Consider the following 21966-nt stretch of genomic DNA (forward strand, 5'->3'; position numbering starts at 1 on the left):
CGCACCCTGGATCAAAAATTCCGTACCCACTATGCCGCATGTATATTTCGATAACCACGCCAAGCGCTGATCAAAGCATCGTCCTTCTATATCGACTTAATTTCCATATTGGATAAAAAGATCTAATGATACTTTTTATCGGACCGGAACCTTGGTCTGTTTGATGGATGAATAATTATAAGTATAATCTTAATCAACCGAAGCCGGTTGATCCGGGATGCAAGTTAATCGGGTTTACAGCGAAATATTCACTTCATTGGATTTCAAATAGCCATCCTAACGTTACTAGATTGACTACTTGACCTTAACACGAGTCTGTCGTAGATATAAAAAGATAAAATATAAGCGATACTGGAAGTTTACTTTGTAACCGGTTAAGATAGATAAGTTGAATAAGTCTTCCAATCCGCGTTGAAGACGCGTTCGGAAACGGTTTTTTGCCGACGTGTCTTAAACATTGCAGTTTACCTCATCAAGCCGAGAGTCAAACCGATACCTACTAGTTGCTTCAATACAGGGTGCCCTAATTCATCCAGAGCTGGAGTCGACCGTGTGCGACGTTTCCGTTGAGTGGATCTGACCAATCGGGTGTCGTTTCAATTGATTGGCCAATCAATAATAATACTGATAATTATGTATTTCCTTTATAAACAGTCGTGCCGTTGACTTAGCCTCGTGCGCATATACTTGAAACAGTAGTCATTTTCGATTCGCGTAGGCTCATATTATTTAAATGAACAATTTATTACTGATAATAAAATCATTACGCCTTTCCAAAGTGTGATTTTGTCAATATTATAAGTTTTAAAAGCGAACGAATGATTTTCTCCGCAGTGCCTTAGATGCACACAACGATACAATGCTTCTTTTTTAAGACCTGGGTAACGCCGTAAAGCGAATGAGCCTTATGCATTCGCTTGAAGATCAGGATGAGATTCAACCATCAGCATGACGAAGAAGCCTGCTATGGCCGTTAAATCGCTGCCCGAAAGAAGAAAATTGAAACCCCTCCCACGTTGTATCAACGTGATCCCGTACCGATTTTCCTGTCGGTGTTTTCTTGTCGTCGGATAGTTTCCAGAGATTATCTGACAGTAGTAAGGTTGAGGGACCAAAACGTCTGAAGTAATCGATTATAAATCGATCATTGGTTAGTGATCACAAACTATTGTGATGTATCTACAGTCGGGTTTTGTTGAAAAAAAAGACGTTCAAGATTTCCAGCCATACGATATTATTGAACCTCTGTGCTTCTCGCGAAACTAAGCAGTACGGGTTATAGTGGCGAAGCGCCATATCTGGAATTGAAAATTCGAAATGTGTCTCAACGTAGATGACAATAGTTGTGCTTCACCGATCGGGGTTTTGAATATTCGAAAAAATGATAAATGCATGACGATTTGAACAGAATCGTCGCCTTTTAAATCGATAATCGCCCCTATTTCAGGTATCATCGAAAAGTAGTGAACCTTATCGAAAAATCCAATCAAAAACGCGTGCAGAATCTGAAAGGAGTGTGTATGCGAATTTTGAAGTTAATCCATGAAACGGTGTTTGAGATAGAAGCCCCATCACACCGGAAAATGTGGTTCAGGTATAAACGCGTCGGTTTTGACTCTTGTTTTAACACAAATTTCGTAACGGATGAAATTAAAATATCTGTGACCTTCAATCGGCGATTTCTCTGTCGCATGAAAGACCTTTCGCATTCACAGCTCAATCACAGGCTGATCAGTTTAACCGATTTACTAGCTTGTTCGGCTCGGACGTTACTTGACGCAGCTTACATCTTCTTCTTCGGTACACGTAATGTAGTCACAGGAACCAATTTTGAAATTGGAAATTTTGAAAATTCGCCGTTAGCTTCGAGCGAAAACATTCGTAAAAGATGTGACCAGACTATTATGTAGAAAAAGAATAATAATTTTTGATAAGTTTGGACTGGATGTAACCCCTTAACATCGGACGAGTATTCCGAAAGCAATTCGATATTCGGAAGCTCGACTATAATCTCGATTACCAGGTAAAATATGAAACACGCCGCCACGAAAGCGGCTACCGGTCAAGATTCCATTCTGCGATGAAAAGCCTTCGTGAATATCACCTTCTACGGCGAAGAAAACATGACTATTGAGTCTGTCACACCGAGAAGTTACGACACAAAACCTGTCATATTTCATAAGCATATGTCGACTTAAGTTCAGCCAAAAACAGAGTGATTTGTGTTTTGGCATTTCGTTAAATAGGCTTTTCGCACTGGAAATGAGAAAGCTGACTCTTTATGAATATCTTTCGAGAACCATTCGGTTCCGTTTGTTCTTTTCTACTCTATGTATCGTTCAACACTACACGTTCAGTTTTGGCAATTTCATGTTCAGCAATATCACTATGGAATGAAAATTTTCAACCATATTGATACAAGTATCATGGCTTGCACCTATAAGGAAGGAAGTTGATTTTGCGACAGCTAATTTTTTTTCCCAGTAGCTAACGTTGACAATGGAGAATATCTGCCGGTAGCGCGTCGCTGTTTATCGTTCGGGCGGCGTGCTACAGGACGAAAGTCTCCATTGCCAACGAAATGGACGAGGAAAAAAAATTGCCCATCGCAGGATCATTTTCCGCACGTAAACAGTCATTTTTTCTTAAGCAATATCTACGTGCTCTTGGTTGTCCACTATTTAGAGAATATTGGATAGCTAAAAAAAGTGACGAGAATTTTGTACGAAAATTCTCAGTAAATCGGACAGTTTCTCAGAAAATATTATGACTAGGACAAGAAAGACCGATCGTATCTAACACTAATCGCTTTCGAGCTGAGAAAAGCCCCGTTGATTGAGATTAAAGACCAGTCGATTTCAACGTCAATGAAATTGTGCAGTGTGGTAATGTTATTTGCATTCTTTAATACGAAACATAATTGATAACTGTACGTGGGTTATACTATGCAGTAGACGTTGCTTTACTGAAAAGCATGCTATTTAACGCGTCTCCTAATCCTGAATGTGTCAGGATCAACAGATCTCAGTAAAAGATCGAACGTCAGCCGTAAATCTTTGACTGGTATCACTTTATCCTTGGTCAGAACGTACTTCCAGAGAATCGTTGCGGTGATTATCTTCATGAAGATCATAGCGTACTTTGATCCTGAAATTGAGAAGAACTTGTTCAGTCATTGGAAGTCATGGCATCGGTACGTCTGTAATCGTGTTTTGAACTCTGAGCAATAATCTTTCGCTTAAAATTACACCAAATATGAAATTGATGACGATGTCGGAGAATCTCGATGAATTATTAGTATAACGATATAAGTTCGTTGTCAATTATAGTACTTTCCTTACCGATACAATTTCTTCGTCCCCCACTGAATGGTAAGTATGAGTATGGTTCTTGTGTCGCGAATCTTTCGGATGAAAATCTGTCTGGATCAAATTTTAGAGGGTCGGGCCAGTATTTCTCACTTCTATGAACGGCGAAAATATTAAGCAAGACCGAAGTCCGTTTTCGCAAAGTCAATTGGCCTATAAAAAGGTTGATCATTGTAGGAGTAACTCGATACGCCGTCTTCGAATGACATACCTATCACTTAATATTAAGGGAAATACTGAGATACGATAGCAGAAAAATAGACTAAATGACGGAAGCTTGCGAACCTAACTCCAAATCATCCGTTGCTTCACGGCCGATTAGTGGCGCACCCGGGAACAGGCGCATAGTTTCTTTGATCACTCTTTCCATGTACGTCATTCTCGCCAAGTGATCCATCGTAAACTGTAACTCTTCACTGTCATCGTGTAAGACATTTTCTTCAAAAATGTCACACAATTCTTGGTATGTTTTTTCCTAAACGATGATACAAAAAGCGAATCATTGTACGTAGAGCATTATAAAAGGTAAACAACACGCAATGCTTGCTTCTGTAAGATCATTACATAATGTATACCTGCATAACAAACACACCTGAATATCTTGGTGGGATGCCAACATCAACAAAACAAAGTTCATCGTGTTGGCCACTGTATCGGCGCCCTGACAGAGAATATTAATGGTGAGATTGCAAATGATGCATCTTATAGCGAGTTGACAATGGTCTAGGTGGACCAACTGTTCCGTTCTCAATGAATCACAAAAGTGACAAGTATAACAATTTATTCAAGCTACGCCGCGATGACAGTATCACTGTGTTATACTTACAGCTACGATCATCGTATCAACATGATTCTGGATGTCTTCATCTGTCAGTGTTTTGTTGTCGATCGATAGTCTCAGGAGATTTTCTATCAGTATCTGAGGTCCAGCCGCGGACTTACCTGATACAAAAATGTGAAACTAAAAGAATCGGCATGCAGCACACCTCACCCATTCATGAACGGCACCAGAAATCTACTGTTATCCTGGTTTTTAGATGTCGAAATTGTTGGGCAGAAAGCCTCAAGTACAACTCACGGCCAATGGAACAGAAACTCTATCGTGGTACTGTAAGACTAAATCTGGATTGTGTGGTACTTGCCAAAAGAATCTTGTTCATTATCGGCCGATACTCCTTGATCACTACGACGGACGATTGTTGCTTTCTTCTGTCGGATGACCTGAAATGGAACCGTACTATATGTTAATTTATCCCTCAGAGTTTACACCCGCGTTTTGGCCGTTGTGATAAATTAAGACGTCCACCAATTGTTGCTCTGTTCAAGTACTTCGTTTTAATGCGTATCCCAGACAAGAAGGAACAATTACGGAAATATGCTTATCGTTCATAACTTATAACGGGACATGTGGATGCCCGTTACAAACGAATTCTTGAACCCCTTGCGGGAACGCAATACCAGGGAATACGTGTTGATAATTGCAAAAAAATTGGAAAATAGCACGGAGACGAGGGTCATGGATCTGAAACTCCGAGGGCGGAAATTGTGCAGGCCAGCGGATGAGTAAAACTTCAGTATTGATTAATTTTTATTCATCGAATTTTGGCGGCACTGAGCGAAGAATCGACGGTAACATCATGAAAGTCACGCGAGATCAGGACGTCACGCATATGTGGGAATCTATCGATGATTTTGTAAGCTATCTTAATTCTTGTTGCAACCTTGAAAGCGACATTTGAACAACTAACTGTACAACTAATTTTTACACTGTCCGCTCACACATAAATTTAATTTGTATCAATATCAGATCACGTACAAAAGTTCTGAACACCACCTATTATAAGGGATAGTCATACAATTTTTTTATGTCTTCGTAGTTTTTGTATTATTGCAGCCCGAAGATGGCTGGCCGGGCTAGATCGAAACGTCGACTCAAATGCATCACATTAATAACCATTTCCGACGAGTTCATAATTTGATCACCTACCATGGTCACGAAATCCAAATCAATCTACATAAAAGTGAGAAAGACAAGTGTTGAAACAGTTGCCTAATCTGCGAAAAGAGAGAAATCTCCCACAACGAAGATGGCGAGATAATCGTAGGGCTGCGAAGTGATAAGCGCTGATTTCATTTCCAGCGATAGAATTTTGTGAGACATGGAGTAGCGGCCAGTCGAAGAAGGGAGAGCCATGTTTCAGTTTGTGTGTCGAAAAGTGGGCGTAGGATTACTCAATCAATCTCAATGTTTAGTGGCCGTTGCCTGAGTTTCGCGACGAAGCGTGAGCTCAATTTTGTTCTTTCAGCTTTTATCGCAGGTCGTTGAATTATTGTATTATGCAAGTGTTGAGTGCTTGGTGACTTCATCGGGTTTGGTCAAGTGGAGCAAAAGTGCGCGTAACAAACGTCGGTGTAGATGTCGTGAATCGTTCCAACTACAAAATAACGTGTTACTTCGTTCTGTTCTATGAATCTACCTCTTGAGTCAGCTCAAACAATATGCTTCCAAACGAATGGTAACAAACAATCGACTGCAAGAACTTTCAATATCGGAACGAAACTGTGCCGAACGGTAACAACGCGAAATCAGAATACCAGTGGAAATGAATGTTGAATCCGAATACATCGTCAAGTTTTGTCATCGTTTATATCATATACTCAATATGTCAAAGAAATGAATTTTAAGAGAATGATTCGTCCGTACTCTCGATTGAAGTTGTCCTGCAGGTTATCTTGCCTCATTCCCCCTTAAAGTACTCCGCAAAGGATTCGGGTGATGGGGTACTTTTTGTCCGCAAAATGACATCACCAATGCATACCGTGAATATGTTAATGAAGATATCCAGCACTTACGTTGATACCAAACTCTTGTATAAACTTAATGTGTTTCCTTTGGTCCGTGCCAAGTTGAGTACGATTGAAAATGAAGTCTGGGTACAGCCAAGGGCTAATGGCTCGTTTGACGATAGTATTTATCAACCTATGAAGACAGAATTATTGCACAATCTGAGGATTAGCATTGGTTACTTGAAAAAATATGAATCCAAGATTCAGGTAGGATTGTTAAAACAACCTTGTGCTCCAAATAAAGTGATTAGGTTTTGGGTTTTGAGAACAACGTGTAATTGAGCAAGATAATGTGGTGACCACGAAAAATGCACTCCAATTTACTTACTTAGTTACTGCTTCGTCGAATTCACATTTCCCGGACTCCATTGCTTTCAGATTGATGCCCATAGCCGTCGCTGTGACACGTAAAGTATAATTGTACTTGCCTCGAATTACAAAAAAAAATGTATTGTTCACATGGCGATAATTGATTCTCCCGAAATTACAGCTGTCTTACCACAGATTGCGTCCAATGCACACAGCGAAACGTATTTGCGTACTTCGAATTCCGATCCGTCCAAGTGTTGCTCCATCTTTTTGGCCAGAGTCCCTGACAGAGTGGCAAATGTTTCGACGAAAGACTTGAGAGCCACGGAGTTGAAGGACGGCTGAATTAGTTTTCGGTGCACTTCCCATACTGACGCTGTAACGAAAAATTTTCTAGTATTTGGCAAAAATTTTGAATATCAACACAGACTAATTGGCCAAGAGATGCATTTCGATAGAGAAACATGGCCAAATGTATTCACTGGTCATCTATTCGTATATCTGGAATCCAATTCCCATAGCGATAGGGGAGTATCTATAATACACGTGTCAGTGGGTGGTTTTCAATATCAATATGCGACGGATAATATTTCGTTTTCTTCTATAATGAATAGGTTGTCCAGTAAGGTCGAAGAAATGCGGAAACAAAAAACTGATGAAACCGAGCTTTCAATCAGTGTCAGTGATGCTAATTGTCGAAAAAAAATTAGAAATATTCAACTGTAAAAATTTTCGAAATGGCGGCGAAGATGTTGACATACTGAAATTCAATTGCAATCACCTTATTATATCAACTAGATCAGAGAAATTCCAGAATTATACACTTGTTTTTTTTTAAAATCGATACTGCTTGTCTGATTCTAATAAATGATAACCGGGTTGGGTTCTGATCGAATTCTCAACAGATCGTCTTACATCAAGTCAAACTGTAATAAACAATGACGTGTTTCTGGTCCAATCAGGAATTTACTATCTGTGAGTGATTAAGGTCACATGTACCATACTCTCTTTGCGAACCGACGCACTGAGAAAAGAATCTGTCTTACACGATTCATAAGAAGTTGATTTGCGAATGGATCGAGCTATTTTTGAATGCAGCATGACGAACTTTACGGATTTCTCAGTGAAAAAATGATAAAATGATGCGATTTCCTCTATGTGATAACAACAAGATATTTATAATTGAAATTCCGAAATGAAACGTTTTCATCTGCCTTGCAAACATTTCCTTGAATTAGATTCGACTTCATTGGCTTCATTTGCTCCGTTTCAATCTCGATTCGTTATGTTTTCAATCAGACAGATTTTTAACCTGATCGTACGTCACGTACATTTTCAATCTTTCAGATCCGGCAAATGAATGAATCCAACACGGTGATGATGCCGACAATTAAGATGTTGCGAAACATGATCCGATAAACGTGATTATCATCGTGACAACGTACGTGTGGACGTGAAAACACTCACGATTCACGTCAGTAATCACGATGATTATTGCCATGATTACGCGACATATGAAGTCCACCAGTACCAGTAGGAAATGGAGTTGAATGTGCTGGAAAAATTATTATGAAAAAAAAGACATGAATCGTCATTCACGCATGTGAAGCTTACAGCCAGATCACTCAGTTCGATTTCAGTTGTCCGCAATGAAACTCTTTGAGGCTCAATACATCTCGCTTGAAGTCAAATAGTAAAGTAACATCGTTCACCTACCAGGAGCTGTGACTAATCCGTCCCCCAACCAGGGTCGCGCGATTTCGTAGAAGTAATTTTTCTCAATGGTCTTCGGAGTGAGGAGTATCTCCTGAAATGACAAACCAACTCAGATCTCAAAGTTCCGTACGTGGTCGATTATGATCAGACTACTCTACCTTCAGATGTTTAGGTGAAGTCATGAAGTACACTGGATTGTTACCAAATGAAACTCGACACCACGTAGGATAGTTTTTCCCCAGTTGATTTATCCTGTTTAATATGGCTGCAATTGCATATTTTATAGTGCCTTAGTATAATACTATTCGTCACATAAGATTCATTAACCAATTCGACAAGAAAAGGATCTTGCTTACCTTCATTACCGCCAATAAAGAGATACGCATGGCCTATGAAAGGCAGACTCGGTAATTCCTCAGCGTTTAGCGGGTATTCGAAGAGCAATGCAACTTTAAACAGCTTGACTGTAAAATTGATTATCCGGTACAATACGAAGCATGCCACCGCAAGCGTGGCTACCGTCGAAGGGTCCATCCTACGATTCAGTGAAAACCCGAAACACTGCTCTCTTTACATATCTCAGAAATTTGTGTATAAAATTTCAGTGAAATCGGCCTGTCGATTTACAACGCTTCTCTCTGTTAGATTCTATAAAACTCAAGCGGTATTCGAAGCTGAGGGAAGATAAGATTTTTGTATCCGCTCTGATCGAACTGATCACTGGAACCTGAAACCAGATTCTCTGTTTTTATATAATTGGAGAACAACGCACCACATATCACCTCCAGAATGATCGAACATTTTTCCCCCTCCCTTTTTCAAGGATAGTAATTATTTAATGTTCACATGGAATCAGTGAGCGTAGAACCTGAATTTACTCGTAGCCTATCGTACAAATCCGGTTTGCTTTCAAACTCAGATGTAAAGCAGCTTGCTAACATTGTATTCATTTTCTTCTTGTGCGTTAGAATTTCATTAACGCGGTATTCGGAGTTAGTTGCCTACTACTTGTAGTCTTGAATATTTCATCAACGGTAACAAGTTGATATCCTTCAACCCAGGAAATTCGTTGTACGTGACGTAATTACAGCGTCCCAAGTCATCTAGCGTGTCAGAAGTCACCACATTTCTAATAACAAGATTCTGTTCAATCGTGTGTATGGTTGTTCGCGAGTGATCAGACTCTGAAAATTACCGATTTTTACTATTTATACTGTGAGTGTGATCAAAAGCAATCGGTTTCTCAAAGCTACTATTGAAAAATATCTCATCCGTGTCATTTCCGACAGCGGCCATTTTTCCCACACCCATTCGGTACATCTTACATTGAGTTCGTATGGATCTTCCGCTTCACGACTCTACGTAAGACAATTTTTTTTTCTACAATTTGTCAAACAAACAAACTGGATTCAATAACTTTCGTACACCAAGCACGGTTATAACAAACCATCCTGTGATGCTGTCAGAACGCAGTGACTACTGAACCTGCGGTCACTCTAAAGCCCTGGTAAAACGTGCCGACACTCCATGCAGCGAACGTCAAAATAGTCGCCACAACCGTTGACTAAAATATCAATTGCCATCGCATTATTCGCAATTAATAATCCGAAAGCTTCAACTCTTATCTGAGTACTATCACGCGGATTATGCTGTCCCGGTAAAATGCATGCATGTTTGAAAGTTTCTTGATTCTTAGAGCAATAGGCTCCGTAGATTTTAGCAGAGTATCATTTTGGGTACTTCGACTTCATCCATTGTCGGAACATATTCACGAGGAATCGTTGTATCCATGCAGGAGTTTCTGTCTGAGTTAAGCCACACTGGCGACTTTGACTGACTCGTTGTCAGGATCGGGTTGATGACCGTCCCATCATTGGTATTTTGCATATTTTCCGAAAGTCCAAAGAATCAGCCCATTCATCGTATCGGATAATTCACAAACCAACGCGAAAAAGAAGCTAGGCTTGGCTCGATTTTGGCAGAGCAATTCTTGAGCGTTTGATGTTAGAAAAATTTTGATATTCACTCGGAGAACGAAACAGGCCACTCAAAGGCAAAATTGAAAATGTAACGCGACTCGTCGAAAAATCAAATCTAATTGATGATTACTTGTACCTTTCTCTGCATTGGACTTGTTGTCTTGGCAGTTACAAATAATTAGTGAAACGCACCCTGGATCAAAAATTCCGTACCCACTATGCCGCATGTATATTTCGATAACCACGCCAAGCGCTGATCAAAGCATCGTCCTTCGATATCGACTTAATTTCCATATTGCATAAAAAGATCTAATGATACTTTTTATCGGACCGGAACCTTGGTCTCTTTGATAGATGAGCAATTATCAGTGTAATCTTGATCAACCGAAACCGATGGATCCGGAATGCAAATTAATCGGGTTTACGTCGAAATATTCACTTCATTGGATTACAAATAGCCATCCTAACGTTACTAGATTGACTACTTGACCTTAACACGAGTCTGTCGTAGATATAAAAAAATAAAATATAAGCGATACTGGAAGTTTACTTTGTAACCGGTTCAGATAGATAAGTTGAATAAGTCTTCGAATCCGCGTTGAAGACGCGTTCGGAAACAGTTTTTTGCCGACGTGTCTTAAACATTGCAGTTTACCTCATCAAGCCGAGAGTCAAACTGATACCTACTAGTTGCTTCAATACAGGGTGCCCTAATTCATCCAGAGCTGGAGTCGACCGTGTGCGACGTTTCCGTTGAGTGGATCTGACCAATCGGGTGTCGTTTCAATTGATTGGCCAATCAATAATAATACTGATAATTATGTATTTCCTTTATAAACAGTCGTGCCGTTGACTTAGCCTCGTGCGCATATACTTGAAACAGTAGTCATTTTCGATTCGCGTAGGCTCATATTATTTGAATGAACAATTTATTACTGATAATAAAATCATTACGCCTTTCCAAAGTGTGATTTTGTCAATATTATAAGTTTTAAAAGCGAACGAATGATTTTCTCCGCAGTGCCTTAGATGCACACAACGATACAATGCTTCTTTTTTAAGACCTGGGTAACGCCGTAAAGCGAATGAGCCTTATGCATTCGCTTGAAGATCAGGATGAGATTCAACCATCAGCATGACGAAGAAGCCTGCTATGGCCGTTAAATCGCTGCCCGAAAGAAGAAAATTGAAACGCCTCCCACGTTGTATCAACGTGATCCCGTACCGATTTTCCTGTCGGTGTTTTCTTGTCGTCGGATAGTTTCCAGAGATTATCTGACAGTAGTAAGGTTCAGGGGCCAAAACGTCTGAAGTAATCATTCGATCTTTGGTTAGTGATCACAAACTATTGGGATGTATCTACAGTCGGTTTTTTGTTAAAAAAAAGACGTTCAAGATTTCCAGCCATACGATATTATTGAACCTCTGCGCTCCTCGCGAAACTAAGCAGTACGGGTTATAGTGGCGAAGCGCCATATCTGGAATTGAAAATTCGAAATGTGTCTCAACGTAGATGACAATAGTTGTGCTTCACCGATCGGGGTTTTGAATATTCGAAAAAATGATAAATGCATGACGATTTGAACAGAATCGTCGCCTTTTAAATCGATAATCGCCCCTATTTCAGGTATCATCGAAAAGTAGTGAACCTTATCGAAAAATCCAATCAAAAACGCGTGCAGAATCTGAAAGGAGTGTGTATGCGAATTTTGAAGTTAATCCATGAAACGGTGTTTGAGATAGAAGCCCCATCACACCGGAAAATGTGGTTCAGGTATAAACGCGTCGGTTTTGACTCTTGTTTTAACACAAATTTCGTAACGGATAAAATTAAAATATCTGTGACCTTTAATCGGCGATTTCTCAGTCGCATGAAAGACCTTTCGCATTCACAGCTCAATCACAGGCTGATCAGTTTAACCGATTTACTAGCTTGTTCGGCTCGGACGTTACTTGACGCAGCTTACATCTTCTTCTTCGGTACACGTAATGTAGTCACAGGAACCAATTTTGAAATTGGAAATTTTGAAAATTCGCCGTTAGCTTCGAGCGAAAACATTCGTAAAAGATGTGACCAGACTATTATGTAGAAAAAGAATAATAATTTTTGATAAGTTTGGACTGGATGTAACCCCTTAACATCGGACGAGTATTCCGAAAGCAATTCGATATTCGGAAGCTCGACTATAATCTCGATTACCAGGTAAAATATGAAACACGCCGCCACGAAAGCGGCTACCGGTCAAGATTCCATTCTGCGATGAAAAGCCTTCGTGAATATCACCTTCTACGGCGAAGAAAACATGACTATTGAGTCTGTCACACCGAGAAGTTACGACACAAAACCTGTCATATTTCATAAGCATATGTCGACTGAAGTTCAGCCAAAAACAGAGTGATTTGTGTTCTGGCATTTCGTTAAATAGGCTTTTCTCACTGGAAATGAGAAAGCTGACTCTTTATGAATATCTTTCGAGAACCATTCGGTTCCGTTTGTTCTTTTCTACTCTATGTATCGTTCAACACTACACGTTCAGTTTTGGCAATTTCATGTTCAGCAATATCACTATGGAATGAAAATTTTCAACCATATTGATACAAGTATCATGGCTTGCACCTATAAGGAAGGACGTTGATTTTGCGACAGCTAATTTTTTTTCCCAGTAGCTAACGTTGACAATGGAGAATATCTGCCGGTAGCGCATCGCTGTTTATCGTTCAGGCGGCGTGCTACAGGACGAAAGTCTCCATTGCCAACGAAATGGACGAGGAAAAAAAATTAGCCATCGCAGGATGATTTTCCGCACGTAAACAGTCATTTTTCCGTAAGCAATATCTACGTGCTCTTGGTTGTCCACTATTTAGAGAATATTGGATAGCTAAAAAAAGTGACGAGAATTTTGTACGAAAATTCTCAGTAAATCGGACCGTTTCTCAGAAAATATCATAACCAGGAACAAAGAAACAACAACTACACGATGGATCGTATCTAAAATCTAATCGCTTTTGAGTTGAGAAAGGCTCCGTTGATTGGGATCAAAGATCAGTCGATTTAAACGTCAATGAAATTGTGCAGTGTGGTAATTTTATTTGCAATCTTTAATACGAAACATAATTGATAACCGTACGTGGGTTATACTATGCAGTAGACGTTGCTTTACTGAAAAGCATGCTATTTAACGCGTCTCCTAATCCTTAAGGTGTCGGGATAAACAGATCCCAGTAAAATATCGAACGTCAGCCGTAAATCTTTGACTGGTATCACTTGATCCTTGGTCAGAACGTACTTCCAGACAATTGTTGCGGCAACTGTCTTCATCAACATCATACCGTACCTCCAACCTGAAATTGAGAGAAACCTGTTCAGTCATTGGAAGTCATAGCATCGGTACCTATGTAATCGTGTTTCAAACTCTGAGCAATATTCTTTCGCTCAAAAATACACCAAATATGAAGTTGATGACGATGTCGGAGAATCTCGATGAATTATTAGTATAACGATATAAGTTCGTTGTCAATTATAGTACTTTCCTTACCGATACAATTTCTTCGTCCCCCACTGAATGGTAAATACGAGTATGGTTCTTGTGTCGCGAATCTTTCGGGTAAGAATCTGTCTGGATCAAATTTTAGAGGGTCGGACCAGTATTTCTCACTTCTATGAACGCGAAAAATATTCAGCAGGACTGAAGTCCCTTTCGGCACAGTTAACTGGCCTACAAAATAATTTTAGATTGATAATTTTAGGAATAACTTCTCTGAATGACATACCTATCACTCGATTTTGAGGGCAGTACCCAGGTACGATGGCAGAAAAATATAATTAATGAGGAAAGCTTCCGAACCTAACTTCAAATCATCCGTTGTCTCCCGGCCGATTATGGGCGCACCCGGGAACAGGCGCATAGTTTCTTTGATCACTCTCTCCGTGTACGTCATTTTCACCAAGGCGTCCATCGTGATATGCAACTCTTCATTGTCATCCTCCAAGACATTCTCTTCAAAAATGTCGCACAATTCCTGGTATATTTTTTCCTGTCCAATGATACGAAAAGCGAATTATTATACGTAGAGCCTTATAAAAGGTGAACAACACGCAATGCTCGCTTCTGTAAGATCATTACATAATGTATACCTGCATAACAAACACACCTGAATGTCTTGATGGGATGCCAGCATCAACAAAAAATAGTTCATCGTGATGGCCGCTGTGTCGGTGCCCTAACAGAGAATATTAATGGTAAGATAGCGAATTGATGCGTCATACAGCGAGTTGACAATGGTCTAGGTGGATCTACTGTTTCGTTCTCAGTGAATCACAAAACTGACACCTATAACAATTTATCAAAGCTACGCCGCGATGACAGTATAAACTGTGTTATACTTACACCTACGATCGTCGTATCAATATGACACCGGATCTGTTCATCTGTCAGCGTTTTCTTCTCCGTCGATAGTCTCAGGAGATTTTCTATCAGTATCTGAGGTCTAGCCGCGGACGTGTCTGATACAAAAATGTGAAAGTGATTAAAACATCGGCATGCAGCACACCCCGCACTTTTACGAATGGCCCCGGAAATCCACCGTTATCTAGGTGTCAAATATAATTCATCAAAGTTGTAAGGCAGAAGGCCCCAAGTATTACTCACAGCTACGAAACAAAAACTCTGTCGGGGCACTGTACAACTACACCTGGATTGTGTGGTACTTGCCAAAAGAATCTTGTTCATTATCGGCCGATACCCGTTGATCACTACGCCGGACGATTATTGGTTTCCGCTGTCGGATCACCTGAAATGAAACCGCACTGTTTGGTAATTTATCCTTCAGAGCTTACGCCAGTGTTTTGGCTGTTTAGATAAATTTAGACGTCCATCAATTGTTGCTCTATTCAAGTAATTCGTTTCAATGCGTATTCCAGACAAGAAAAAACAATTGCTGGAACAGGCTTGTCGTTCATAACTTAGAACGGGACAAGCGGATGCCTGTTTCCATGAATCCTTGAACCCTTTGCGGGAACGAAATACCAGGAAATACTTGTTAATAATTGCAAAAAAATTAGACAGTAGCACCATAACGAGGGCCATAGATCCGAAACTCTAAGAGAGGAGGCCCACTGCGCAGGCCAGCGAATAAGTAAGACCAGTGTTTGTTCATTCGTTTATCGAATTTTTGCGGGACTAAACTAAGGATCGACGGTAACGTCGTAAAAGTCACGCGTGGTCACGACGTCACGCAGATTTGGGAATCTATCGATGGTTTTGTAAGCTATATTATTTTTGTTGCGACCTTATTACGACCTTAAACGCGATATTTGAAAAATTAGCTATATGACTAATTTTCATACTGTCTCTTCACATATAAATTCAATTTGTAACAACATCAGATCACATACAAAGTCCCGAACACGACCTATTGTAAGGGATAGTCATACAACTTTTTCATGTGTCTGTAATTTTGTATTATTGCAACCCGGGGATGGCTGACCGGGTTAGATCGAAACGTCAACTCAAATGAATTACTATGATGACTATTACAGACGACCTCATCATTCAATCACTCACCATGGTACCAAAATCCTGATTAATCCTAAGTTGCCTAATTTGTGAGAAGAGAGAAATCTCCCACAATGGAGATGGCAAGATATTTGTACGGCTACGAAGCGTGAGCTCAATTTCGTTCTTGCAGCTGACATCGCAGGTCGCTGAATTATTATATTATGCAAGTGGTGAGTGCTTCGTAACTCCTTCGGGTTGGTCAAGTGAAGCAAAAATGCGCGTAACAAACGTCAGTATAAATGTCATGTATCGTTCCATCTACAAAATGTACGATGTACGAATCACAAGTGTACGAATCTACCCCTTTAGTCAGCTCAAACAATATGCTTCCAGACAAATAGTAACAAACAATTGACTGCAAGAACTTTCAATATCGGAACGTAACTTTGCCGAAAGGTAACAATGCAAAATCAGAATACCAATGAAATCGAATTTTGAATCCAAATCGATCGTCAAGTTTTATCATTACTTGTATGGTACTTTTGAGCCACATCAAACTTGTTACTCAATACGTCAAAGGAATGAATTTTGGGAGAATGATTCGTCCGTACTCTCGATTGAAGTTTTCCTGCAAGTGATCTTGTCTCATTCCGTGTCGAAGTACCGCGCGAAGGATTTGGGGGATAGGGTACTTCTTGTCCACAAAATGACATGACCAATGCATGCCGTGATTATGTAAATGAAGATGTCTCGCACTTACGTTATCAGTGAAGTCGTGAATAAACTTGATGTACTTTCTTTGGTCCTTGCCAACTTGCGTACGGTAGAAAATAAAGTCTGGGTACAGCCAAGGACTGGTGGCTCGTTTGGTAAAACCAGTCATCACCCTGTAGAGACAGAATTATTGCATAATCCGAGGGATTGCATTGGTGATTTGAAAAATTATGAATCCATGATTCAAGTGAGATTGTCGAATGCGTTCTGCTCCAAATAAAGTGATCAGGATTCGAGTTTTGTAATGAACGTGTAATCGAGCGAAAGGATAATGCGTTGACCACGAAAAATGCACTTCAATTTACTTACTTACTTACTGCTTCGTCGAACTCACATTTCGCGGTCTCCATTGCATTCAGATTGACGCCCATGGCCGTCACTATGACACGTAAAGTATAATTGTACTTGCCTCTGATTACAAAAAAATGTGTTGTTCACATGGTCATAATTGATTCTCCCGAAATTACAGCTGACTTACCACAGATTGCGTCGAATGTACACAGCGAAACGTATCTGTATATTTCGAATTCCGGTCCATCCAAGTGTTGTTCCATCTTTTTGGCCAGTGTCACTGACAGAGTGGCAAATGTTTTCAAGAAAGACTTGAGAACCACCGGATTAAAGGACGGCTGAATCAGTTTTCGGTGCACTTCCCACATTGACTCTGTAACGAAAAATTCTCCAGTATTCGGCAACAATTTTGGAAATGAACATGAACGCATCGCCCTAGAGATGCATTTCGATGGAGAGACATGGCCAAATGTATTTACTGGTCAACTATTCGTAATTCTCAATTCCAATTCCCACAGCGATAGGGGAGTCTCTATAATACATGTGTCAAACAGTATGTGCTTTTCAGTTTCAGTATGCGGTGTATAATATCTGGTTTTTCTCAAGAATGAATGGGTTGTCCAATAAAGTTGAAAAGATATGAAAACAGAAACATGATAAAACAAAGCTTTGAATCGGTGCCACTGAAGTTAACTGACGAAAAAAAAATGGTGACATTCAATTGTATAAGTCTTGGTAACGGTGGACAACATGTTGAGGTACTAAAATTTAACAGCAATCACCTCGTTATTTCAACTACATCATAGAAATTTCAGTATTTTACACTTGATTTAACAAAAAATCCATAGTGTTTGCCTGATTTTAAGAAACAGTAGCCAACTGTATTCGCGAGTGAATTCTCAACGGATCATCTAACAATGAGTCGAATTTTAATCACCATTAATGTGTTTCTTGTTTAATCGCGAATTTACCATCTGTGAATTATTACCGTCAAATATGTATCGGATTTTCTTTGGAAATTGACGCACTCAAGAAAAAATCCCTCTCACACAATTTTTCGGAAGTTGTTTTACGAATGAAACAAGCTATTTTTGTACGCAACAAGACGATTATACGAATTTTTGAGCGAAAAAAGGATTAAATAATGTGATTACTCGTATGTGATAATAACAAGATATTTTTAATTGAAATTCCGAGTTGTAACGTTTTCGTCGGGCTTACAAACACTTTCTTAAATCAGATTCAACTTAGTTGGTTTTAGTTGCTCCGTTGAACTCTCCATTCGTTATGTTTTCGATCGGACACACTTTTCATCTGATTATACGTCTCGTAAATTTTCAATCTTCCAGATGTGGCAACTGAACGAATTCAACACGATGATGATGCCGACGATTGAGATGTTGAGAGAAATGAACTGTTAAACGCGATTATCATCGTCACAACATATTAACGTAGAAACAACGACGACTTACGTCAGCAATTATGGTGTTTATTATCACGATTACGCATCAGATAAGGTTCACAAGTAGCAGTACGAAACGAAGTCATATATTCTGGAGAAATTCGTATGAAAATAAATAAGATATGCATCGCCGTTTATGCATGTGAAGTTCACAGCCGTTTCACTCCCAGGTTCTAAGTTATCAATATTGACCGCAATTTGATTTCGGTTGTCCACAATAATAGTCTTTTGCGATTCAACGGAAGATTCATGAATTCCAAAAGCTATTCAGGAAACCAGTGGTCAGATTTCGCGTCATTCGTTATCGAAATCGTACCCTTTGCTAGCTCGATGAACTTCGCTTGGGCATGAGGACCATAAGTATTATTCATGTTGATCTGCTCACTCGAGATATGAATCAACCCTAGGGAAACTTGACTTCATGTGACGCAGGCTCACTTGGATTCATTTACACATCACCTCAAATTCAATGGGATCGAGGCAATACTTTCATGACTCCGATATCTTACACGAAGTTAAATGTCAAAGTGACATCATTCACCTACCGGGAGCTGTCATTAATCCGTCCCCCAACAATGGTCGCGCAAAGTCGTAAAAGAAGCTTCTTTTAATGGTCTTCTGACTCAGGAGTATCTCCTGAAATGACGAATCAACTCAGATCTCAAAGTTTCATCCGCGTTTGAATATCATCAGATCACTTTACCTTCAGATGTTCAGGTGAAGTCATGAAGTACACTGGATTGTTACCAAATGAAACTCGACACCACGTAGGATAGTTTTTCCCTAGTTGATACATCCTGTTTAAGATAGCTGCAATTGCATATTTTATAGTGCCTCAGTATAATACTATTCGTTACCGAAGATTCATTAACCAATTCGACAAGAAAAGGATCTTGCTTACCTTCATTACCGCCAATAAAGAGATACGCATGGCCTATGAAAGGCAGACTCGGCATTTCCTCAGCGTTTAGCGGGTATTCGAAGAGCAATGCAACCTTAAACAGCTTGACTGTAAAATTGATTATCCGGTACAATACGAAGCATGCCACCGCAAGCGTGGCTACCGTCAAAGGGTCCATCCTACGATTCAGTAAAAACCCGAAACACTGCTCTCTTTATATATCTCAGAAATTTGTGCATAAAATGTCAATGAAATCGGCCTGTCGTATTACAACACTTCTCTTCGTTAGATTCTACAAAATTCAAGCGGTATTCGAAGCTGAGGGAAGATAAGATTTTTGTATCCGCTCTGATCGAACTGATCACTGGAACCTGAAACCAGATTCTCTGTTTTTATATAATTGGAGAACAACGCATCACATATCACCCCCAGGGATCGAACATTTTCCCCCCTCCCTATTTCAAGGATAGTAATTATTTAATGTTCGCAAGGAATCAGTGAGCGTAGAACCTGAATCTACTCGTAGCTTATTATACATATAAATCCGGTTTGCTTTTAAACTCAGATGTAAAGCAGCTTGCTAATATTGTATTCGTTTTTTTCTTGTGCGTTAGAATTGCATTAACGCGGTATTCGGAGTTAGTTGACTATTACTTGTAGCCGCGAATATTTTGTCAGCGGTAACAAGTTGATATTCTTCAAGTCATGAAATTCGTTGTACGTGACGTCATTGCAGCGTCCTAAGTCATCTTGTGTGTCAGAAATCACCACATTTCTAGTAATGAGATCTTGTTTAACCGGTTGAGTGGAAGATCTTTTGACGAGCAGCAGCTCCAAAAGTGGTACGACACAGGTTTGCGAATAAATGGCTGAATTTCATTACTCGGGGGTTTTTGGGGTCGCTGAAACCGAATCCGGTGTCAGAATTGGCCAATTCCTAAATTCAAGATGGCGGAGCCAAGATGGCGGATTCGGTTTCAGCGACCCCAACAACCCCCGAATAACAAAATTCATGGCAAAATTCGTATTTCTTGGAATTCGATGTCCGCCATCTTGGCTGCGCCATCTCGAATTTGGGGAGTTGTCAATTCTGACACAGCAGGCAGATTTACAGAGCCCGAGAACCCGGACCGCAACCTGGCCTGTTTGATAGATGAATAATTATCAGTATAATCTTGATCAACCAAAACCGGTTGATCTGGGATGCAAATCAATCGGGTTTACGGCGAAATATTCACTTCATTGGATTACAAATAGCCATCCTAACGTCACAAGATTGACTACTTGACCTTAACACGAGTCTGTCGTAGATATAAAAAGATAAAATATGAGCAATACTGGAAGTTTACTTTGTAACCGGTCAAAATAGAAAAGTTGAATAAGTCTTGGATTCCGCGATGAAGACGCGTTCGGAAACAGTTTTTTGCCGACGTGTCTTAAACATTGCAGTTTACCTCATCAAGCCGAGAGTCAAACTGATACCTACTACTTGCTTCAATACAGGGTGTCCTAATTGATTCAGAGCTAGAACTACGTGTGTGACGTTGCAGTCGAGTGGATCTGACCGATCGGGTGTCGTTTCAATTGATTGGCCAATGAATAATAATACTGATTGTAGCATCTGATGTATAAGTGAATGCTCATTCAGTTTATGGCATGGCCCGAGACTTACAAAATACAGCTTTGAATGTTTTTTGTATCGAAGGCTTTGCGGAGACGATTATTTGTTCGCTTTCAAGGGATATTTCAATCAAGAAGCCGCAATTGGATGGTCAGAATAACGAATCTTCAATGAATGCAGTAATAATTGTCAATAATAGATTTTTCAAAACATTTATTACACATATTCGCTAATACATTAGTGGCCGATCAGTTAAAACGACACTCGAATGGTCGAATCCATCCAACTGAAACTTCGCACATGGTTGACTCCAGCCCATGATGAACAGGGACACCCGTGGGAGGAATCGGTATCAGGTGGACTCTCGCCCTGATAAGGTCAACTCCAATGTTAACAAAACTTCAGTAACAAACTGTTTTCAAACGCGACTTCATCACAGAAGCCAAGTCTCATTCGGGATCTAACTGCGGAAGCATCGAAAACCTTGATAGAAAAGTTGCGTCTCTTCTTTCTCACATAATGATGACGTGATCTCAAAACTACAACCCTTGATGCGGTGTGACTGATTTCTTCATAAACAGTCGCGCTATTGAGTTGATTCACTCTCATTGTCTAATACATGTTATCCGAAGATGTCACAGAATTCTTAGTACACTTTTTTTCTGTCCGATGATATGAAAAACGAGTAATTCCACACGGAGCATTATAAGACGCTCACAACACGCAATGCTTGTATTTGTAGGACTCAGATCAATACGTTATGTAAACAAGCATAACGAACACATCGGAATGGTGATATGCAAGCACGGTCTTACATACAGGTCTGGTAACTCCGGTACTTTTGAGTGGTAGGGGGTGTCACCATTAGTGAGGCACACGGTCTTGTTTCCTATCTATCCGCTAGGGGCGCCATTGGCCCGGGGTATGATAGATATAGATATATACCGATAAGATAACCTGCTCATCGAAGTTTTTGACAGTTCATAACTCAGTGTAAAGTGTGTAAACGGTGGATCATCTCCATAAGATCTCAAACTGTCTCAAAAGTTGTGAACCCTCGCTTGATGTTTATGGATTTTATTGACTTAAACATTTGAGGATTCCGTTAAAATAAAACAATTATCACGCCCGCCATGGAATGCTAGTAAACATCTCAATCATTTTTTATTCGCATCTTTCCTCATTTTTGAGTGTTGTTCA

General features: G+C 39.9%; 3 protein-coding genes across 7 annotated transcripts in view; 1 reads left to right on the forward strand and 2 right to left on the reverse strand.

The window, feature by feature from the left end:
- The window catches only part of LOC124218524 (neurotrimin), a 409542-nt gene that overhangs the window by 231063 nt on the left and 156513 nt on the right, over positions 1-21966 (forward strand). The window lies entirely within an intron of this gene.
- LOC138190312 (cytochrome P450 4C1-like) lies at positions 2887-9011 on the reverse strand. 2 transcript variants are annotated; one of them, XM_046625039.2, is made up of 12 exons: positions 8597-8998; positions 8399-8505; positions 8241-8331; positions 6715-6900; positions 6544-6613; positions 6222-6348; positions 4511-4589; positions 4195-4310; positions 3961-4029; positions 3654-3843; positions 3342-3521; positions 2887-3147 (listed from the first exon to the last, which is right to left on the reverse strand). In XM_046625039.2, exons 1-12 carry the CDS (start codon positions 8772-8774, stop codon positions 2978-2980), a joined length of 1563 nt encoding a protein of 520 aa, XP_046480995.1. In that variant the 5' UTR covers positions 8775-8998; the 3' UTR covers positions 2887-2977. The 2 variants fall into 2 exon arrangements, with proteins under 2 accessions (XP_046480995.1, XP_046480999.1); XM_046625043.2 differs by lacking the exon at positions 3961-4029 and having other exon boundaries at positions 8597-9011.
- LOC124218520 (cytochrome P450 4C1-like) lies at positions 13283-19577 on the reverse strand. Of its 4 annotated transcripts, none has more exons than XM_046625044.2 (12): positions 19146-19570; positions 18948-19054; positions 18790-18880; positions 16970-17155; positions 16801-16870; positions 16478-16604; positions 14932-15010; positions 14608-14723; positions 14372-14440; positions 14065-14254; positions 13756-13836; positions 13283-13561 (listed from the first exon to the last, which is right to left on the reverse strand). In XM_046625044.2, the coding sequence occupies exons 1-12, from the start codon at positions 19321-19323 to the stop codon at positions 13392-13394; spliced, it is 1464 nt and encodes a 487-aa protein (XP_046481000.1). In that variant the 5' UTR covers positions 19324-19570; the 3' UTR covers positions 13283-13391. The 4 variants fall into 4 exon arrangements, 3 of the variants coding, with proteins under 3 accessions (XP_046481000.1, XP_046480996.1, XP_046481001.1); XM_046625040.2 differs by having other exon boundaries at positions 13756-13935; positions 19146-19562; XM_046625045.2 differs by having other exon boundaries at positions 13403-13561; positions 13756-13832; positions 19146-19574.

This window comes from Neodiprion pinetum, chromosome 5 (assembly GCF_021155775.2).
Source record: "Neodiprion pinetum isolate iyNeoPine1 chromosome 5, iyNeoPine1.2, whole genome shotgun sequence".
NCBI lineage: Eukaryota > Metazoa > Arthropoda > Insecta > Hymenoptera > Diprionidae > Neodiprion > Neodiprion pinetum.

Excerpts from the sequence above, each read along its gene's own strand:
- LOC124218520 (XM_046625040.2), bottom strand. The coding sequence starts at position 19,323 with ATGGACCCTTTGACGGTAGCCACGCTTGCGGTGGCATGCTTCGTATTG. Across the intron at positions 15,011-16,477 it reads TTCACGACTTCACTGATAAC|GTGATCCGACAGCGGAAACC; the intron begins GTAAGTGCGAGA and ends GTTTCATTTCAG. Across the intron at positions 13,936-14,064 it reads AACGGATGATTTGAAGTTAG|GCCAGTTAACTGTGCCGAAA; the intron begins GTTCGGAAGCTT and ends ATTATTTTGTAG.
- LOC138190312 (XM_046625039.2), bottom strand. The coding sequence starts at position 8,774 with ATGGACCCTTCGACGGTAGCCACGCTTGCGGTGGCATGCTTCGTATTG. Across the intron at positions 8,506-8,596 it reads CTTTATTGGCGGTAATGAAG|CCATATTAAACAGGATAAAT; the intron begins GTAAGCAAGATC and ends ATGCAATTGCAG. Across the intron at positions 6,614-6,714 it reads TGCATTGGACGCAATCTGTG|CGACGGCTATGGGCATCAAT; the intron begins GTAAGACAGCTG and ends TACGTGTCACAG.